This window comes from Zalophus californianus, chromosome 5 (genome assembly GCF_009762305.2).
Source record: "Zalophus californianus isolate mZalCal1 chromosome 5, mZalCal1.pri.v2, whole genome shotgun sequence".
In the NCBI taxonomy this organism is placed as follows: Eukaryota; Metazoa; Chordata; class Mammalia; order Carnivora; family Otariidae; genus Zalophus; species Zalophus californianus.
The window spans coordinates 26,013,271-26,033,748 of NC_045599.1; the positions used below are offsets into that span (position 1 = coordinate 26,013,271).

Here is a 20,478-nt window from a genome sequence, read left to right on the forward strand (position 1 = left end):
GAGTGGTGGGTGCAGTTGCTTAGAGAGGCAAAGAGGCAGGAGGAACTGCGAGGAAGGAGCCTCGCTGGCTGTTAAGAAAAATGGAAGGTGCTGAAGCCCAGGAAGGGGGAGAAGGGTTGGGGTGCTTTAAATGGCAGATGGAGTGGGAACCCACTATGGAAATCAAGACCTTCGGAGCGAGAAGAGCAGAAAGCAAGTGGCTCCTGAGTTGTGAAGTCTGTTCTCTGTGCAGCAAATGGATGCTGGTCCTGTCTCAATAGCCACTGGAAAATTCAAAATGAGATCAGGGAAAGGAAGGTTGCATCTCATGCGGTCTCAGAAATTGACCAAAATGACCCTTTAAAGGCAATAGAAGCCTGTAAAAAGTGCCTTAAAACAAGAACTTTATTTTAATTCACAGATAATCATCTGTATCTGTATATCTTTCCATGTCATGAAGTGTACTTGTACAATATAATTGATAATGGTATATATTATTCTCTAATAAGGATAAATAAAAACTTACCAATTAATCTCCTATTGTAGGACATTTAGGTTATTTCCGTATTTTCCTAATACAGACAACACTGTGTAGCTAAATCTTACCCATACCAATTTTTTTGCTTAGGAGAAATTCCCCAATGTTAGAATTTACTGATGAAATTGCCATTTAGACCTTTGAAGGGGTGTTTGACTTTTTTTTTTTTTTTAAGTCTAGGGATTCTTATTTTATCTTGAAGCCTGTAAGAATCTGCTTATCATGATTGGGGGTGCTACACTACCAATCAGTGAAATAAAACCATGCCCTGGTTAAGTACTTCAAATTTTTGTTGTAATAGCTCTTGAATCCATTTTAAAATGTATCACACATTCCCTATGATGCTAAGCAAAACAGAGCCTCCCCTAGGTTTTTCTTAGTAATTCAGGGCCAGCCCTCTAGTCCTCTCTGACTCAAAATACTCATCTTCTGTCATTCCAGCCATCCCCTGGGGACAAGTAGCCTCCAAACACAAGCTCTGGTGGCCTCCTGGACCCTCCACTACAACCCTATCCACAGATTCAACATAGACACAAGCAGAACTCTTGGCCTCCCCTTTCTACACGGCCCCCACCAGCCTTCTCTCATCCTAATTCCAGCTCCTTCCCAGCTGAAGTCTTTCCTATCCTCCTATCTTTGCCTCACCTGGTCCTCCAGGTCTTCCCTGCATCCTCATGTTTTCACATACCAGAACCAGACTGTTACTGCCACAGCCTACCCTCCGGCCTGCCCCCATCCCTGGCAGGCTGGTCCCTCTAGGCACCTCTGCACTGGGATGATCGGCCTAACTCTGTTGATCTCCTAAACATTCAGGTCCACCAGGGACTTCTGAGTTTCCCCAGATTCCTTAAGCCCCACATTCAAGTCGCTGCTCAATCTTATTCCAGGGGTCCTATTGCAACCTGATCTCCCCCACCTCCCTTACCCTTGGCGGGAACTAGAGGGCAGTGGAAAGAATACAGGATTTGGGTCTGAAAGCATGGGTTCGTGTGTTTTTGCCACTTGCTATGTGGCCCTAGGCAAGTTACCATCCCTCTCTGGGCCTCTGTGTTCTCTGTAAAAAAGAGATAGTCTGCCCATCTCTCCTAATTATTATGAAGATGAAATTAGACTATCAGACTTTCTAAATGGTAAAACATGAGCAAAATGACATGTATTAACAGTAGTACAGGGTGGCTCAGGCATTAAGCGTCTGCCTTCGGCTCAGGTCGTGATCCCGGGGTCCTGGGATCGAGCCCCGCATCGGGCTCCCTGCTCCGCGGGAAGCCTGCTTCTCCCTCTCCCACTCCCCCTGCTTGTGTTCCCTCTCTCGCTGTGTCTCTCTGTCAAATAAATAAATAAAATCTTAAAAAAAAACAAACAACAGTAGTGCATAAACCTCTCACTACATTTCTGTTCTCTGAACACACTTTTTCCCTTCATGTCTTTGCTCCTTCCATTTGCTCCTCATCCCTATCTTCCTCTGGTGTTTGGCAACACTCACCCCCCCCTCAATCCCATTCTCCCCCTTCCTCTTCCCACCCGACACACTTCAGTGTCAGTCTCCATTTTAAGGCCCAGAGGAAATGCCTGGTCCTCTAGGAAGTACCCCCAAAGCTGCCAAACCAAATTCCTTCCCTTCCTCAGAAACCCCTGGCACTTAACTTTCATGCTGCCTTTTCTGCACTTATCACCTGGGTGGTGACCTTCTAGAGAACAAAGTCTGCATTTTTCTGCAAGAGACCTACCTGAGTAGGTTCCTCACACCTGCAGGTGGAGTTAGCTGAGGTTAGCTCTGGTCTCACTCACAGCACACCTCCCATCTATACCATTACTTAATAAGGGTAATTTTCTCTGTATTAGGCCCTGGAGTTTTCTAGGCTGGCAGAGCCTCCTTTGAGGTGATTTCTATAATAGGGATGCAGGGGGCAGGGTCACCTCTATAGGAGCCTCTTCCCTGATGAGCAATCCAGCCCGTAGCTCCCTCCCTTAGGCTCTGAGAACACAATGTTCACCCTCTGGGGAGGTGGGGCTCCAGTTAGTTCTGAGGTGCAGAACTCAGCCATGCTTTCACCAGGTTTCTTAGAGTAGGGGAGCCCTGGGCCCCTATGGGGCCGGCTACCCAGAGAGAAAGCCATGGTCCCCAAAGCAGAGGAACCCACAGCATGCCTTCTAGCCTTCCAGGTGGGAAGGGAGGGCTTTCTGGGAGATGTTCAAAAGCCCTTCCAACCACCATCTCTAAACCTGGAGGCAGGCAGTCCTAAACTGTGAAGTGCCGAGCACAAGTCAGGCATAAAATCATCAGAAAGCATCCAAAAGCTTGAAGAATCCAGCCGTCATCACTCTGCCTGAAAGTCATTCCTTAATTCATTCAACAAATACGAATCGCACTCCTGCTCGGGGTCAGTTCCGGGTTTGGCTCAAGACTAGCCCCTCCCCTCTCACAACTCTGGCAAAAATGCTGTATGACACAGCAGAATAAGCGTTGTGCTCTTACAAAAATCCTAAACACAGAGTGGGAGCCTGCAGCTGACTGCAGCTAGGGGGTCCTGAGGTGGAAGAGTGGGCCAGGAATCGCTCCAGCGCTGTGGACTGTTCCGGAACCTCGCAGGGGGAGCAGGTGTCAGTGTGGGCTGCCGCTGATGCCCTGTGCAGTTTCATTTCTTATAAACACTGGGTTGGAAGGAAAGAGGCCTCAGCTCTCCATCCGCCCTGTGCGGCCAGGGGCCGGGGGCGGAGGGTGCTCTGGGGCCAGGCCTGGCGGCCACGTCCCACAGTGACTCTGCATGGAAGCAGCATCCTCCCCGCCCCCCACGCGAATGGGTCCTGCAGTACCGCCTGCGCCCACTATCGTTCGCCCAGAGCGTCCCTGGCAGAATTCTAGGCTTTCCTGGGGACAGCAGCACCCCTACTTCGCCCTGGGGAACCCGAGTCCTGATCTGGAGTCCCTCGCCTCCAGGTGACCCACGCTTGCGCTGCCCCAACCTGTTCTGAGTGAGTGAGTGAGTGAGTGAGTGAGTGAGTGTGTGTGTGTGTGTGTGTGTGTGTGTGTGTGTGTGTAGGGGAGGGGGCACAAGCCTTTCAGGCTAACTTCCACATTCCTGCTCGGCCCCGGCTGGGGGTGAGTCCGGGTAAGCGGCCGCTTCCTGGAAAGGGAGGGAGGGCGGAGAAAAGCAAAGCCTCCCAGCCGTGCCGCCCGGGTGGCTGCCTGGGACCGCCCCTCCCCCCCCCCCCCCAGCTGGCTGCCCTGCCCGTGCCGGGCCGCTCACCTGCCCGCAGCCCAGGGCACTTCCTTCTCCACCCCCTGCCGGCCTCCCGCTGCGGGCTACGCGTTTTCAGCCAGCTCCGCAGCGCGGGGCTGTGTGAGCTCGGGCAAGCTGCTGAACTCTTCTCTGGCCGTTATCACCGCCCCCCCTTCCGCGTGACGAAGCTAGCAACACTCGGGGTGCAGAGCTCTTTGTAAATGCCCCTGCCCTTCCTTCTCGCCCCCCGCCCCGGGTGGCGGGCACCTCTAGCCTGCTGCCCGGGAAGGCCGCGTTGCGACCCCCCCCCCCCAACCTCCCCGCCCCGGGGCACTCGGCAGTCCGCCGCAGCCCCGGCGACTCGCGCTGGACTCGAAGTTCTCCCGTGGGAGGCGTGCGGGTGCTGAGCCGCTGGGCGGCCGCCGCCAGCCGGGGTCCGCAGGTGGGGGAGGGGCGGGCCCGGCCGCCCAGTCGGGATCGGCCCACCCGCGCGCGCCCCAGCCCCCACGCGGGCTACTGCGGGCCCGCGCCGGAGGGGCGGGGCCTGGGTTTCGGTTTCTTGCAAACGCGGCGACCACAGGGAAAGCGAGGAGTTTCCGGGAACCGCGCCGGGAGCGCTGAGGTTCGTGCTGCAGCGGGGGACGGGCGACCGTCCAGTGTCGCGGGCCAGTTGCCCTCTGGAAGTTCCAAGAGGAGCTGGGGAAAACCGGCCCCGGAAAAGCCCCACCTGAATGCACCTGCCCCAGCCCCCACCCAGAGGGGGCGGTGTGGGAGTGTGTGAGGGGGCTGTGCACGCAGGGCAGGAGGGGGCTGTGCACGGACGGGCAGGTGGAGTCTGAGGAATCCGGAGGCCCCTCAAATGGCTGAGCTCCCCAGTTGTACCGCTCAGTGTATGTCGCCTCTCGTTTTATTGTCTTCATAGCTCTTATCATCGCTGAAATCATCCTCTCTATGTACTTAATTTATTTATTGGAGGATTCCTCCCATATGACTTGGAGCCCCTGGAGGGTGCAGCCCTGCCCTGCCTAGGGCCTAGAACAGGGTTAACCGCAAGGAGGGTCTTCGTGTTTATTGAATGAGTGAAGAAATGGAGTGAGAAGCATCTAGGGCGGGCCTTGTGGCCCTCTGACCTGCTTCCAGGAGACCTCTGGACCCTGCTCTCCTGGCTCCCTACCCCATTCAGGTCCTGATGTCCCCAGCTAATGAAGACCCCTGCTCTGTAGGAGAGGCCTAAGCCTCTTTGTGGGGGAGTCCCCTGGAGCTCCCTGAGAACTGCCCTCCAGATGGGGTGGTTGGGCAGTGAGCAGACAACTATAGTCATCACAGAGGAATGCTGGCTGTGGGGGTCGGCCACTTCCTTCCCTCCCCAGGGCTTGCAACTCAGGCCAGGGATGATTGTGGGTTGGGCCTGGATCTGAGCCAGGAAGGATGGGAGTTTGGAATGGTGAGACGGAGTCCTGGACCTGGACCCTCCCTGGCCTCTTCAGACCAAAGCAATGCCTGGAGTCTGGGTGGGCAGGGTCACCTAAATTCTTGCTCTTGAGACCCCAAGTCTGTGACGGCGGTCCCCTTTCCGATAGCCTGAAGACCATGACTCTTGGAAAGACAAACAAGTGGAGCTCTCTCAGTCCAAAAGAGCTGGGGGTGGGGCAGGTGGCACGGGGCCACTTGGAAGCAGCCAGCCAACCAGTGGCGGGACGGGCAGATAGACCCTCTAGCATCCCTTGTCCAGGCCATCACTCACTTCTCCTGGCCCAGGCTAAGGATCAGGGTGGCTGTCCTGGGAGAGAGCCAGGGAAACTCCAAATGCTGCAAGAGTCGAGCTTGTGCTCTGAGCACAGCCCCTGGTGACCTGGTGACTCATCCTGGGAATCCCAACTCCAGGGGCTGCCCTAGGAATAAGGCTTAGGACAGAGAGGGGGTGCCCCTAAGGGGACCGGCGACCATGATAGCAGTTGAGTGAAGCCCCAGACCAATAGGTTATTGTCCCCTCCTTCTCTTTCCCCCTGCCTAGTCCAAATAGAATTTTTGAGGCAGGGAGCCAAACCCTCATCCTTGCCAATAAAATTGGACGTGGAGAGGACCTGGTTTTCAGAGTGTCTGTGTTGGGCTCCATTCGAGGTCACATTTAAGAAACAGTAGGTGTGCCTCAAGCTAGAAGATGACAGAAATGTGTCTTTGTAGTTTGTACACAGCAAGTGCTGAGTTACAGGTATATTCATATAAGGAAAGCAGGGATGAGGCAAGGTGTGTGGCCCGGTGGGTGCCCTCTCTTGTTCACTGCTGTAGCCCCGGGATCCGGCCTTGGCTGAGCACAGCAGGTGCCCTGTGAACCAGTGTGGCGTGGATGGGCAATGGATGGATGGATGGATGGATGATGTATTCAGACCGTCTCAGCAGCGTGCACACTTCCCCTGAGGTGGTCTTGGCAACAAGACAATTTCTACAGAAAGTCTTGGATGGCCCAAAGGGAGGAAGGATGGGGGGATGTGGCTTCCCTGAGCAGCACTGGGGCCATTTCTGTCTGGTCCTGTCCTTCCAAGGAGACCTTTACTCCCTTTGCCATTGTCCTGTTCGCCTGTGTGCCCTCTAAGCCCTGCAGAAAGTCTGGGAGTACGGTGACAAGGGCCAGCCAGACACAGAACAAGAGGAAGGGGCTGCTAAAAGCAGGTGGGTGCTCTTTCCTCTCTTAGAAGGTAGGTCCACAGGGCGCCTGGGTGACTCAGTTGGTTTAGTGTCCACCTCTTCATTTCAGCTCACGTCACGATCGTGGACTGAGCCCTGCAGTCGGGCTCTGAGCACTTAGCGTGGAATCTGCTTGTCCTCCCTCTGCTCCTCACCCCGCTTGTGCACACATTCTCTGTCTCTAAAATAAATAAATAAAATCTTTAAAAGAAGGTAGGTCTACGAAGGAGCTCAATTTAGGTAGAACGTCAGTCATGTGGGAGAGGTTCCAGTGCTTTCTCTGAATGCATGTGTCCTCAGGAAAGCGTGTGTTGACTGACCAACCAGCTGACCTGTAGAAGGAGTGAAGAGTCAGCAGAGACCCACCCACCTGGATGGTCCAGGAGGAAGCATGACAGTCTGCTGTCCAGTTTGGCCCATGACAAACCACAGTGAGTGTGTCAGACATCCAACATGAAATGTTGCTCTGGAAGTATTTGAGAGGCCTGGGTCCATACTGGGGGGCAAAATGGACCAGCCTGTGCTGGGAGAAGGAGCTCTGGGCACCCCAGGAAACAGAAGCCATTCTTCCTTCCTGGAGACGGCTTTCCACAGGGGCTGGAGGGCACATGTAGTACCTTGCTTGTGGTGGAACAGTAACCCCAGAAAGCTGAAGACTTAGGGGCATCTGAAAGTCATGGAATGTTGCTCAGTCCTCTGCCTGTGCTGGCCTTGTGGGGGACTTAGAGGTGAGCGGCCGTGGTCCCCACCACTAACCTGGCTGTTCTCCTAAGGGCAGAGAATGCAGATGTTAACAGAGCAAGCTCCCCTGCACCCAGCACACTCCTCACAAACAGTGGGTGCTTAATAAGTGCACTGCTGATTGCAGAATGACAGATGTGTGTAATACCTGGAGTATTAGACAAAGGGGCAGAGAGGCTGGGGTATTGAGATGGGAGCGGTTGATCTCCGCAGGGTCAGACGGCTACTCTGAGGAGGTGGCATTCATGAGGGCCTTGAAGGATGAGTCACAGTTTAATAGGCCAGCCATGGGAGAGGGCATTCCAGGATGCCGGAACAGCCCAAGGAAAAGCTTGGAGGCCCAGAAGTGCAGGACAGATCCTGCTTGCAGTATGGCTTTGTGTGGCTGCCCCAGGCCCTGAGGCTGGACCAGCCCAGGCGGCCACACTGCGAAGAAACACAAAGGTCATACTCAATAGTCCGGATTTTGTCTGGGCAGACAGGGGCTCATCAGGGTAGGACCTGTGGTTCCTCTCCTTCTAGAGAACCAGGGTCTGTCATCAGATGTTTGTTGAAGTAAATTCGAGGGCAGGCCCTGTGAGGGTGACTGGGAGTGACCGATGCTTTAGAAGACTTCGCGTGGCTGCCGTGAAGGATGAAGCGTGGGCACACCAGGGCAACTCGGGTGTGGCAAACGAAACGTGGGGAGGCAGCCACTCTCAGGAGCCAACTCTATACTTGCATCACCGTGAGACTGAGTGCCTCCTGACCTTTGGCACGCTAGGCACCTACCTGCTTCCTTCTAGTCTGGGAGCCGGCTGTGACTGGAGGCAGGGCAGTGGACAAGAGGCAGCTCAGTTGATCCGGGTGGATTAGGTCTATGGCCATAGACGACTGAGAGAAGTGGGCCTACTTGAGAGCAGGATCAGACGACAGGATTTGGGGATGGCCACGATGTGGAACGGGTTTCCTTCTTCTCCTTCTTCTCCTTCTCCTCCTCCTCCTCCTCCTCCTCCTCCTCCTCCTTTTTTTAAGATTTTACTTATTTATTTGAGAGAGCGAGAGAGCACGAGCATGGGTTGGGACAGAGGCAGAGGGAGAAGCAGACTCCCCGCTGAGCAGGGAGCCCGATGTGGGGGCTCCATCCCAGGACCCGGGGATCATGACCTGAGCCAAAAGTAGACACTTAACTGACTGAGCCCCCCACGTGCCCCGAAGCAGGACCCTTCTGATGCCCCTCCATAATTCCCCATTCTGGGAAAAGAATAGAGAGGCCCCCACTCTGCTAACACAGTTTGTATGCCTGTATTTGGGGCCAAGGCCAGACTCTGGGCCTTGGCTTTGTCTAGATTATGAGTTTGGGGAGCTGAAGGTGTTGAGCTGAAAAGAGTAGGGCAGGAGGTTGAAAATGTCCCAGCCTGCCCCAGGAATGCCCAGTCACCATTGCCCATAGCTAGAACCTGAAACAGTACATCCAAGACTCCTGGGTCCTGCCCTTTGCACCCTGGGTGTGCGGGCGCAACACGCAGGGGAGGCTGGATAGGGGTGCCTCCACTGCTGGATGGGTGTGTCTATCAAACCATCATCCTTCTCTTGTCCAGCAGGACCAGAGTCCGCCCTGAGGGCCACCTGTGTTCCCAGGGGATTAGTGAGTGGTTCCACTCCCCTAAGTCCTCGCCCCTGGGAGCTCTGACCCTGTGGCAGCAGTGCCCCCTGCTGGCTAACAGGGAGACTCCCCCTTCTCCTGCTTTTGGAAAAGAGGGTGGAGGGGTCCGGGGGAGAAAAAAAGGTGAAGGGTCAGTGCAGGTTTAAAAAGGGCGGGGTCAGGAATTGAGGACGGACTTTGGCTAGGGCAGATAGGCAGGTGCCACCTGGTAAACAAAGCCCCTGCTTCCTGGTCAGTTGCCTTTGAGCGGGTGCCAGAGAGCAGGGACCCAAGCAAAGGCAGAGATGGCATTTTCTAAGATGCCTACTGAAGGAGGCCAGAAAGCAAGGGCCCTGTCATGTATCCACCCTCCCCCCGCCCCCACCCTGGCATCATGGCCCAGGAAGGCCCGTGTCCTGTACTGAGCACATGTCTCCCCAGGGGGACCCTGGCAGCCCCTCAGACTCCCCCAGAACAAACGCTCTGGGCCCCGCAGAGGATTTGTCCTGGGACTGAGGGCCCCGCAATAGGCCTGTGAGAGGGCAGTGCCCTGGGCTCTCTAAAAAGAGGAAGAGTCATCATCCCCCGACAGAGTTCCTGCCTCAACTATCCAGTCCAGGCTGGAATGAAGGTGACGCATCAACAGAACAAAATCAGAGAGAGCCCGCGAGCAGCTGCTTGGTTCCTCTGATTCAGCCTCCTCTGGGCTCACTCCCTCCTGAGCGCCAGGCTGGGGCCTCAGGACATAGGGACCAGGTTGGAGTGCAGGGTGACATGTCCAGTTGACAGAGGAGTGAGAGGACCCTGTGCAGCCTCTGAGCTGGGAAGTCCACAAACAGAGCCACGCTGGCCACTTCCCAGAAGTTTCTGCCACACACAAAAAAAAGAGGGTGGCTTTCCCCAGTGAGCCCTGCCCACCCATGGCCCTGGCATCTGGAGTCCCCACCTCAGATAAGCAGCTTATGGGAATTTGTTTACGTCATAACTCTTGGTTGCATAGAAGTCTGAGGCTTCTTCACCTGACTCCTGGGAGTCCGGGCAGGGGTCTTGACTCCAGGGAAACTTCTCTCCCAGGCCAAGACAGGGTAGGTGTCTGCTGTTCTCTTGGGATTCAGACAGGGCCCAGTGCTCAAGAAAGCTGCTCCTCACTGAGCCCCAGGAGTGGCCTTAGCAGCCGTCTTGATTCACCAGAACAGTGTCAGCTCTTCACAGAGTCTCCTCAGACCACTCACCTACCAGGCTCTCAGGGAGGGGTGAGAAGAAACTGGAACCACCCATGCTCCCCTAGATGCCACGCTCAGCCACCAGGCCTGGTGCCTATGGCCCGAGGGAGGGTGGGAGCAAAGAGCTGTCACTGGTTCATGGGACGGCTGACCCACCAGCCTAAGGATGGTGGGATGGGAAAATCAAGTTGCAGACACCAGGAAGACAGGAGAAGAGTAACAACAGATGAAGTTAGAGTCTAATTTCGTTGATAAGCAGGCCTTGTGGAAGCTTTCAGGCTGTGCCTGCCACTGCAACATTGCTTCATGAGCATCCTGTGTGGGCCTAACAGCCCCCGCAACCAAGGTAAGGCTGGTCCTGGGTGGGAGCCCACGCCAGAGCCGGAAACATGGCAACTCTGTCACAAAGTTCCCAAAATACTTCTAGAGGAATTGATCTTCTCTTTTAGGCTTCTCTGCAAACTTTCTCTTGTCATTTTCCTGCATGTGTATCTTTCCTCTCCCTCTGCTCAGGGATGCTTTTTGACCGTTGGTGCCATGGCGATGGGTTACTTGACAAATTCAGACAGCAAACATTTGCAATATGGCCAGCTGTCAGGTACAGAGGTAGATGCCATGGTGCAGACATTCAATGAGAATTTATTGACCCTACGGGACATGCTAGGCACGGGTCTAGACACTAGGGATATAGAAGCAAACAAGACAAAGTTTCTGCTATCATGAAACTCATATTCTAGTGAAAGCAGGCTAACAGTGGGGAAAATATCATATGGTGATAACTATTCTGCAGAGAAATAAAATAGTATGGTGTCACAGAGATTATGGAGGTAGGTACTTTAGATTTGGTGTTCAAGGAATGTCTGTCTAAAGCAGTGACATGTCCTTTTAAAGATTTATTTATTTCAGAGAGAGAGAGAATGAGCGCAGGAGAAGGAGGGGCAGAGGGAGAGGGAGAATCCCAAGCAGACTCCATGCCGAGTGTGGAGCCCCAGGCGGGGCTCAATCCCATGACCATGAGATCACGACCTGACCCGAAATCAAGGGTCGGACGCTTGACCAACTGCACTACCCAGGCACCCCTAACGCAATGACATTTTAACTTTGTAAATGATGGAAGGGGTAGCAATGCGCAGAAGAGGGCAAAGAGCCCTCGAGGCAGAGGGAGGAGCTGATGTGAAGGCCTGGGGATAAGCACAAGCTCAGTGTTTCGGGGGAAAACATCACTGTGGCTGCAGCATGATGGGTAAGGAGGACAATGATAGAAGAGGGAAACGGTAAGATCAACAGGGGTCAGATGATGTGGGCCATCTTGGGCCCGCTGTCAGGGGCTTGGGCTTACTGCGAAAGGTATGGAGGGCCTTTGAAGGATGTGGTACATGGGGGGGGGAAAGGATCCAATGTCCTTTTTAAATGCTCACTAGCTGCTGTTTGCAGACTGGACTCTTGTCCAGTCTAAGTTTTTCTACAAGTGGAAGCAAGACCCTAGGGCAGGGCAGAGTCGGGGGGATGATCCAGGAGACATCAACCAGGGTGGTGGCGGCATCAGTAGAAAGAACAGGGGACGGAACCCGGGCAGAGTTCGGAGGGAAAGCCAAACAGAGCGGAAGGAAATGTGGTGGCTACAGAATGGGAGAAAATATTTGCAAATTATATATTGAACATATATCCGAAAATGGGCTTACGTATAGAATGTAGTAGTCACCTCTTATCTGCAGTTTCGCTTTCTGTGTTTTCAGGTACCTGCGGTCTAGTGTGGTCCAGAAGCAGATGGTCCTCCTGATATATCGTCAGAAGGTCAGTGGTAGCCTAAAGCTACATTACAGTGCCTCTATCATTCACCTCACTTTATCTTATCACATAGGCATTTTATTATCTCATATCATCACAGGAAGAAAAATGATGTATAATTGTGATATATAGTAATATATATGCAATATAAAATATAGATAATACAACATAATATATATATTGCAGAAAAAGAGATACATTATAGGGTAGTGCATTTTTTTTCCTTCAAATTTTTATTTAAATTCTAGTTAGTTAACATACAGTGCAATATTGGTTTTGGGAGTAGAAGTCAGACTCATCATTTACATACAACACCAGTGCTCATCATAACGAGTTCCCTCCTTAACACCCATCACCCATCTAGCCCATCCCCCACCCACCTCTTTCCATCAACCCTCAGTTTGTTCTCTGTCATTAAGAGTCACTTATGGCTTGTTTCCCTCTCTCCTTCTTTTTCTTTTTCCCCTTCCCATATGTTCATCTGTTTTGTTTCTTAAATTCCATGTATGAGTGAGATCATATGGTATTTGTCTTTCTCTGACTGACTTATTTCGCTTAGCATAACACCGTCTAGCTCCATTTCACTATTTGCAGATGACATGATACTCTTTGTGGAAAACCTGAAAGACCACCAAAAAATTGCTAGAACTAATACATGAATTCAGCAAAGTTGCAGGATATAAAATCAACATACAAAAATCTGTTGCATTTCTATACATCAATAATGAAGCAGCTGAAAAAGAAATCAAGGAATCGATCCCATTTACAGCTGCACCAAAAACTGTAAAATAGCTAGGAATAAACCTAACCAAGGAGGTAAAAGATCTGTACTCTGAAAACTATAGAACACTTACGAAGAGAATTGAAGAAGATACCAAGAAAAGGGAAAACATTCCATGCTCAAGGATTGGAAGAACAAACATTGTTAAAATGTCTATGCTACCCAAGGTAATGTACACATTCAAGGCAATCCCTATCAAAATACCACCAGCATTTTTCACAGAGCTAGGACAAACAATCCTAAAATTTGTATGGAACCACAAAAGACCCTGAATAGCCAAAGCAGCCTTGAAAAAGAAAAGCTGGAGGCATCACAATTCCAGACTTCAAGCTATATGACAAAGCTATATCATCAAGACAGTATGGTATTGGCACAAAAGCAGACACATAGACCAATGGAACAGAACAGAAAACCCAGAAATTGACCCACAACTTTATGGTTAACTAATCTTTGACAAAGCAGGAAAGAATACCCAATGAAAAAAGACAGTCTCTTCAAACAGTGGTGCTGGGAAAACTGGGCAGCAACATGCAGAAGAATGAAACTGGACCACTTTCTTACACCATATACAAAAGTAAATTCAAAATGGGTAAAAGACCGGGTGCCTGGGTGGCTCAGATGGTTAAGCGTCTGCCTTCGGCTCAGGTCATGATCCCAGGGTGCTGGGATCGAGTCCCGCATCGGGCTCCCTGCTCCTTGGGAGCCTGCTTCTCCCTCTGCTTCTCTCTTTCTCTCTCTCCCTCTCTCTCTCTCCTCCTCTGTCTCTCATGAATAAATAAATAAAATCTTTAAAAAAAAAAAAGGATAAAAGACCTAAGTATGAGATAGGAAACCATCAAAATCCTATAGGAGAACACAGGCAGCAACCTCTCTGAGCTCAGCTATAGCAATTTCTTTCTAGACACGTTGCTGGAAACAAGGAAACAAAAGTAAAAATGAACTGTTGGGACTTCATCAAGATAAAAAGCTTCTGCACAGCAAAGCAAACAATCAACAAAACTAAAAGGCAGCCTGCGGAGTGGGAAAAGATATTTGCAAATGACATATCTGATAAAGGTTAGTATCCAAAATCTATAAAGAACTTATGAAACTCAATACCCAAAAAACAAATAATCCCGTGTAGGGTAACAAATTTAAATTGCTTCAAATTTATCATCAGAAGGAGAGAAGGAAGTCTCATAGTGGAGACCAGAGGAAGAGGAATCATATCTTTTCTTTTTTTAAAGATTTTATTTATTTATTTGAGAGAGAGAGAGAGAATGAGAGAGAGCACATGAGAGGGGTTAGGGTCAGAGCGAGAAGCAGACTCCCCACTGAGCAGGGAGCCCGATGCGGGACTCGATCCAGGGACTCCAGGATCATGACCTGAGCCGAAGGCAGTCGCTCAACCAACTGAGCCACCCAGGCGCCCGAGGAATCATATCTTTAAAGTGCTGGAGGAGAAAAACTATAGACCCACAGTTCTATAGCCAATAAAAATATCCTTCAGGAGTGAAGGTGAAATAAAGACATTCTCAGATGGAGGAAGACAAGGAGAATTCCTTGACAGTTGACCTGTTCAAAAATAATTGCTAAAAGAAGTTCTTCAGGCAGAAGGGAAATGGTACCAGAAGTTAACTTGAAATATCAGGAATGAAGGAAGATCAATAGAAATGGTAAAATCTGAGTTAATTTAATATTCTATTATTTATTATTTGACATGCCCTTGGGTTCTTAAAATATGTTTTATGGTTGAAAAAAATTATAACGTTTTTGGTGTTTTCAGTATATGTTTATCTAATAATGAAACTATAACGTAAAGAAAGGAGAGTAAAGGACCCTGTATGGTGGTAAGGTTTTACATTCCACTTAAAATGATAAAATGCGGGGCGTCTGGGTGGCTCAGTGGTTAAGCGTCTGCCTTCGGCTCAGGTCATGATCCCAGGGTCCTGGGATCGAGCCCCACATCGGGCTCCCTGCTCCGCAGGAAGCCTGCTTCTCCCTCTCCCTCTGCCTCTCCCCCTGCTTGTGTTCCCTCTCTCGCTGTGTCGCTCTCTATCAAATAAATAAAATCTTTTTAAAAAAATGATAAAGTGCCTATCCTAAGCAGATCTGAAAAGGTAAATAATTATAATCTGTAGCGCAACCACTTAAAAAAAGATAGTTATAAACACAATAGAAATAAGTCAGTCAGAGAAAGACAAAGATGCATTTAAATGGAATACTAAAAAAAATGTTCAAATAACCCAAACATGCAGAAAAGAGGAAATGGAGGGAGGGTGAACAAAGAAACAAATAATAAAATAGTAGACATAAGTTCAGTTACATCAATAATTATGTAAAATGTAAATGGTCTAGGAGTACCGTCAGCAAAAAATGGGCAAGTTGGGAATTCCAAAAGCCCATCCCTACACAAAAGCAGGAAATACAGTGGCAAAAACTGTCAGAATCAGCTTTATTATAACTCTAGAAACTAATTAAAAGTTTATAGCAACACTAGGGAAATGTTTAATCAAGGGGAAAAAAACCCTACCTGAATCTTGGTAAAACTTTGTGATGTTTTAACCACCCATGCCCCATTCCCCTTTCTCCAGTTTGGTGAGAGCCTTGAAGACAACAGCTTGCATTCCCAGTATAGGTTCTTAGTACAAAAGGGAGCAGAATGGGCCTATTCTCAAGGAATTGTGGTTGTTTTGACCTGTCCTTTCAAGTACACGGAACTTCCTCAAGGGTAGATCATGTGATAGGACACAAGACAAGTCTTAGCAAATTCAAGAAGATTGAAGTCATACCAAGGATCTTTTCTGACCTCAATGGTGTGACACCAGAAATCAACAATGGAAGGAAAGCTGGAAAATCTACACAAATATGTAAAAGCCAAATAACACACTTCTGAATAACCAGTGGGCCAAAGAAGAAATCAAAAGGGAAGTCCAAGAATATCTCAAAGCAAATGAAAATAGAAACACAACTTACCAAAACCTATGGCATGCTGTAAAAGCAGTTCGTTTGTTCTTTCTTTCTTTCTTTCTTTCTTTCTTTCTTTCTTTCTTTCTTTCTTTCTTTCTTTCTTTCTTTCTTTCTTTCTTTCTTTCTTTCTTTTTCTTTCTTTCTTTCTTTCTTTCTTTCTTTCTTTCTTTCTTTCTTTCTTCCTTTCTTTTTCTCTTTCTTTCTTTCTTTCCTTTCCTTTCCTTTCCTTTCCTTTCCTTTCCTTTCCTTTCCTTTCCTTTCCTTTCCTTTCCTTTCCTTTCCTTTCCTTTCCTTTCCTTTCCTTTCCTTTCCTTTCCTTTCCTTTCCTTTCCTTTCCTTTCCTTTCCTTTCCTTTCCTTTCCTTTCCTTTCCTTTCCTTTCCTTTCCTTTCCTTTCCTTTTCTTTTCTTTTCTTTTTTTTAGAGATTTATTTATTTGTTTTAGAGAGGTGGGGAGAGGCAGGGGGAGGGAATCACAAGCAGACTCCCGGCTGAGTGTGGACCTTAATGCAGGGCTGATCCCATGACCCTGAGACCATGATCTGAGCTGAAACCAAGAGTCGAGGCTCAATGGATTGAGCCACCAAGGGGCCCCATTGTTAAAGCAGCTCTGAGAAGGCAGTATAGAGCCTTAAATGCACATATAAAGAAATTAGAAAGATCACAAAGATTAAAAAGATAGAAATTTAAAAACCTTCACACCTCCAGGAACTAGAAAAAGAAAAGCAAACTAAGCCCAACGTTAGTAGAAGAAAGGAAATAATAAAGGTCAGTGTGGAAATAAATGAAATAGAGACCAGAAGAACAACAGGCAGTAATCAACAAAACAAAAAGCTGGTTTTATGAAAAGATAAACACAAGGGACAAACCCCTAGCAAGACTGAGAAAAAAGTAGAGAAGACTTAAATACATAAAATCAGAAATGAAAGAGAAATAATAAGTGACACCACAGAAATACAGGGCATCATAAGAGACTATTTTGAACAGTTATATGCCAACAAATTAGATAACCGAGAAGAAATGGGTAATTTCCTAGAATCATACAACCTATCAAGACTGAGCCAGAAAGAAATAGCAAGTCTGAACAAACCGGTAGTGAGTGAGGGGGTTGAATCAGTAATCAAAAACAAACCTTCCAACACAGAGAACGCCAGGACCAGATGGCTTCATGGGCAATTTCTACCAAACATTTAAGGAAAAATTAATGCCAATCCTCAAACTTTTCCAAAAAAATTAAAGAGGAGGGAACACTCCCAAACTCATCCTATGAGGCCATCGTTACCCTGATACCAAACCCAGATAAGGACACTGCGAGAAAGGAAAACTGTACCCCTGATGAAAATAGATGTAAAAATTCTCAATGAAATATTAGAAAACTGAATTTAAGAATTCATTAAAAGGATTATACACCTTGACCAAGGTGGGATTTATCCCTGAGATGCAAGGATGGCCCAACATACACACACCAATAAATGTGATACACCACGTTAATAGAATGAAAGATAAAAATCATATGATCAAATCAATAGATGCAGAAAAGGTGTTTGACTAAATGCAACATACTTTCATGATGAAAACTCTCAATAGATTGTTGGGTACATAGGAGGAACACACCTAAACATAATAAGGCCATATATGACAAGACCATGATACTTAACAGGGAAAAATGGAAAGCTTTCCCTCTAACGTCAGAATAAGCAAGAGTGTCCACTCTCACCACTCTTGTTAAATATGGTACTGGAAGTCCTAGCTAAAATAATCAGGCAAGACAAAGAAATAAAAGGGATCCAAGTAGGAAAGAAAGACATAAAATTATTACTGTTTGTTGATGATACGATTTCATATATTGAAAAATCCAAAAAACTTGACAGAAAAACTTTTGGATCTAATCAATGAATTCAGTAAAGTTGCAGGATATAAAATCAATACACAGAAGTCAGTTGCTTTTCTATATACTGAAACATTTGAAAAAAATAAATAGTATCAAAAACAATAAAATAGGAACAAGTTAACAAAGGATGTGAAATATCTGTATAATAGGGGCACCTGGGTGGCTCAGTCAGTTAAGCCTCTGCCTTCGGCTCAGGTCATGATCCCAGGTTTCTGGGATCAAGCCCCTGTTGGGCTCCCTGCTCAGTGGGGAGCCTGCTTCTCCCTCTCCCGCTCCCCCTGCTTGAGCACTCTCTCTCTCTGTCAAATAAGTAAAATCTTAAAAAAAAAAAAAAGATCGGTATAACAAAAGACACAAGACTTTGCTGAAAGAAATCAGAGAAGACACAAACAAAGGCATCCCATGTTCACAGATGGAAGACTGAATATTGTTAAAATGTCCATGCTACCCAAAGCCATCTGTAGATTCAGTGCAATCCCTATCAAAATTCCAAGGGCATTTTCACAAAAGTAGAAAAACAATCCTAAAATTTATATGGAACCACAAAATATCCCAAGTAGACAAAGCAATCATGAGAAAGAAGAACAAAATTCTCCTAAGTGGAGGCATCACATTTCCTGATTTCCAACTATACTGCAAGTCTACAGTAATGAAAACAGGATGGTATTGGCATAAAAATAAACACATGGATCAACAGAACAGAATAGAAAGCCCAGAATTAAACACCTACATCTACTGTCACCTAATATTTGATAAGGGAGCCAGGAACATCCAGTGGGGAAAGGATAGTCTCTTCAACAAATGGTAATGATAAACTGGATAACCGCATGCAGAAAAATGAAACTGGATTCCTACTTAACACCACTCACAGAAATTAACTCAACGTGCATCAAAGACTCAAACATAGGACATGAAGCCATAAAACTAGAAGAAAGCATAGGAAACAATCTCCTCAACATTGGCCTTCGCCATGTTTCTTTGGATATGACACCAAAAGCAAAAGCAACAAAAGAAAAAATAAAAGGTGGGACCACATCAAACTTAAATCTTCTGCACAGCAAGAGAAACAATCAACAAAATGACAAGGCATCCTACAGGATGGGAGAAAATTTTTGCATACTACATATTGCATAAGGGGTTAATATCCAAAATTTATTAAAGAACTCATAGAATTCAATAATAACAAAAACTCCAATTAAAAACAGGCAGAGGAACTAGATAGACATTTCCCCGAAGATGACATTTAAATGGCCAACAGGTACATGAAAAGGTGTTCAACATCACTAATCATCTGGGAAATGCAAATAAGAATCATGACGAGATATCACCTGGCACCTGTCAAAGTCATGATCCTCAAGAAGACAAGAGAACAAGTGTTGGGGAGGACATAGAGAAAAGGGAACCCTTGTTTGTTGGTGGGATTTTAAACTGGCTCGACTGCGATTGAGAACAATATGGAGGTTCCTCAAAAAATTAAAAATAGAACTACCATGTGATCCAGCAATCCCACTTCTGCATATACATCCAAAGGGAATAAATACAGGATATCCAAAAGATACCTGCAACCCCATGTTCATCGCAGCATTATTCACAGTAGCCAGGATACAGAAACAACCTAAGTGTCTGTCAACAGTTGAATGGATAAAGAAGATGTAGCGTATATATACAATGGAGTCCTATTCAGCCATGAGAAAAAAAAAAGGAAATTCTGCCATTTGCAACAACATGGGTGGACCTTGAGGACATCATGCTAAGTAAGTCAGAGAAAAACAAATACTGTATGGCATCTCTTACATGTGGAATCCAAAAAAACTGAAATTGTAAAAGCAGAGAGTGACATGGTGGTTACCAGGGGTTGGAGCATGGGGGAAATGGGAGAGGTATTGTTTAAGTTACAAATTTGCAGCTAGTACATAAATAAGTCCTGGAGACGTATTATACAGTACAGTGGTTATAAATACCAAAACTGTATTACAAACATTAATAGATAGAAGTGCTGGCTAATGCTGTTACAACAATCATATTGTAATATAAATGTATCAAACTTATATATACACCTTAAATGTACACAATGTTGTATTTCAAATATAACTCAATAAAAAATATAAAATAATAAAAATAAAAACTTACTCTACTGTTACAATAATCAAAACGGTGTGGTACTGCTACACACACATACATATCAGAATTGAGAGTATCACAATAAACACTTACATTCATAGTCAATTCATTCTGTCTTTTTTTTAAAGGATTTATTTATTTATTTGAGAGAAAGAGAGAGAGTGGGGGTGGAGGGGCAAAGGGAGAGGGAGTCTCAAGCACACCTGTCTGAGAGTCTAAGCTTGGAGCCCGACTCGGGGTTCGATCTCATGATCCTGAGATCAGGACCTGAAACAAAACCAAGAGTCGGATGTCTAACCACCTGCACCTCACAGGCACCCCAGTAGTTGATTCATTTTCAGTCAAGGTGCCAAGGTAATTCAGTTGTATTTTCTACAAATGGTGTTGGGACAATTAAATATCCTTGTGCAAAATGAAGAATTTATACACTTGCCTCACATCACACACAAAAATTAACTCAAAATGGATAAAAGATCTACATGTAAGGGCTAAAGCTATAAAATGTTTAGAAGCAAACATAGAGGAATATCGTTGTTACCTTGGATTAAGCAAAGATTTCTTAGTTATGACCCCAAAAGCACAATCCATAAATGAAAAGTTAACAAACTAGGCTTCAAAATATAAAACTGCTTTTCAGAAGAGACATCATCAAGAAAATGGACAGTCAAGCCAGAGACTTCAAAGTATTTGTAAAGCCTGTATTGAATAGGGACATGTGGGTGGCTCAGGTTAAGCGTCTGCCTTCGGCTTGGGTCATGATCTCAGGGTCCTGGGATAGAGCTCACGGCAGGCTCCCCGCTCAGCGGGGAGTCTGCTTCTCCCTCTCCCTTTGCCCCTTCCCCTGCTCGTGCTCTCTCTCTCAAATAAATAAATAAAATATTTTTTAATCCTATATTGGATAAAGGATATATCTAAAATATATAAAGAACTCAGAAGGCT

The 20,478-nt window shown here is 47.2% G+C and overlaps 1 protein-coding gene and 1 long non-coding RNA gene across 2 annotated transcripts in view; both read left to right on the forward strand.

Annotated features, from left to right (window-relative positions):
- The window catches only part of LOC113929952 (translation initiation factor IF-2-like), a 112,519-nt gene that overhangs the window by 81,825 nt on the left and 10,216 nt on the right, over positions 1-20,478 (forward strand). Inside the window, exon 4 of the mRNA XM_027607207.2 lies at positions 11,748-11,805. Coding sequence (XP_027463008.2) covers positions 11,748-11,805 — 58 coding nt within the window. The remainder of the gene's footprint in view (positions 1-11,747; positions 11,806-20,478) is intronic.
- LOC113929953 lies at positions 3,127-6,669 on the forward strand. Its single transcript, XR_003522366.1, has 3 exons — positions 3,127-3,455; positions 6,333-6,408; positions 6,494-6,669. It is a non-coding gene; the product is annotated as an uncharacterized LOC113929953 (long non-coding RNA).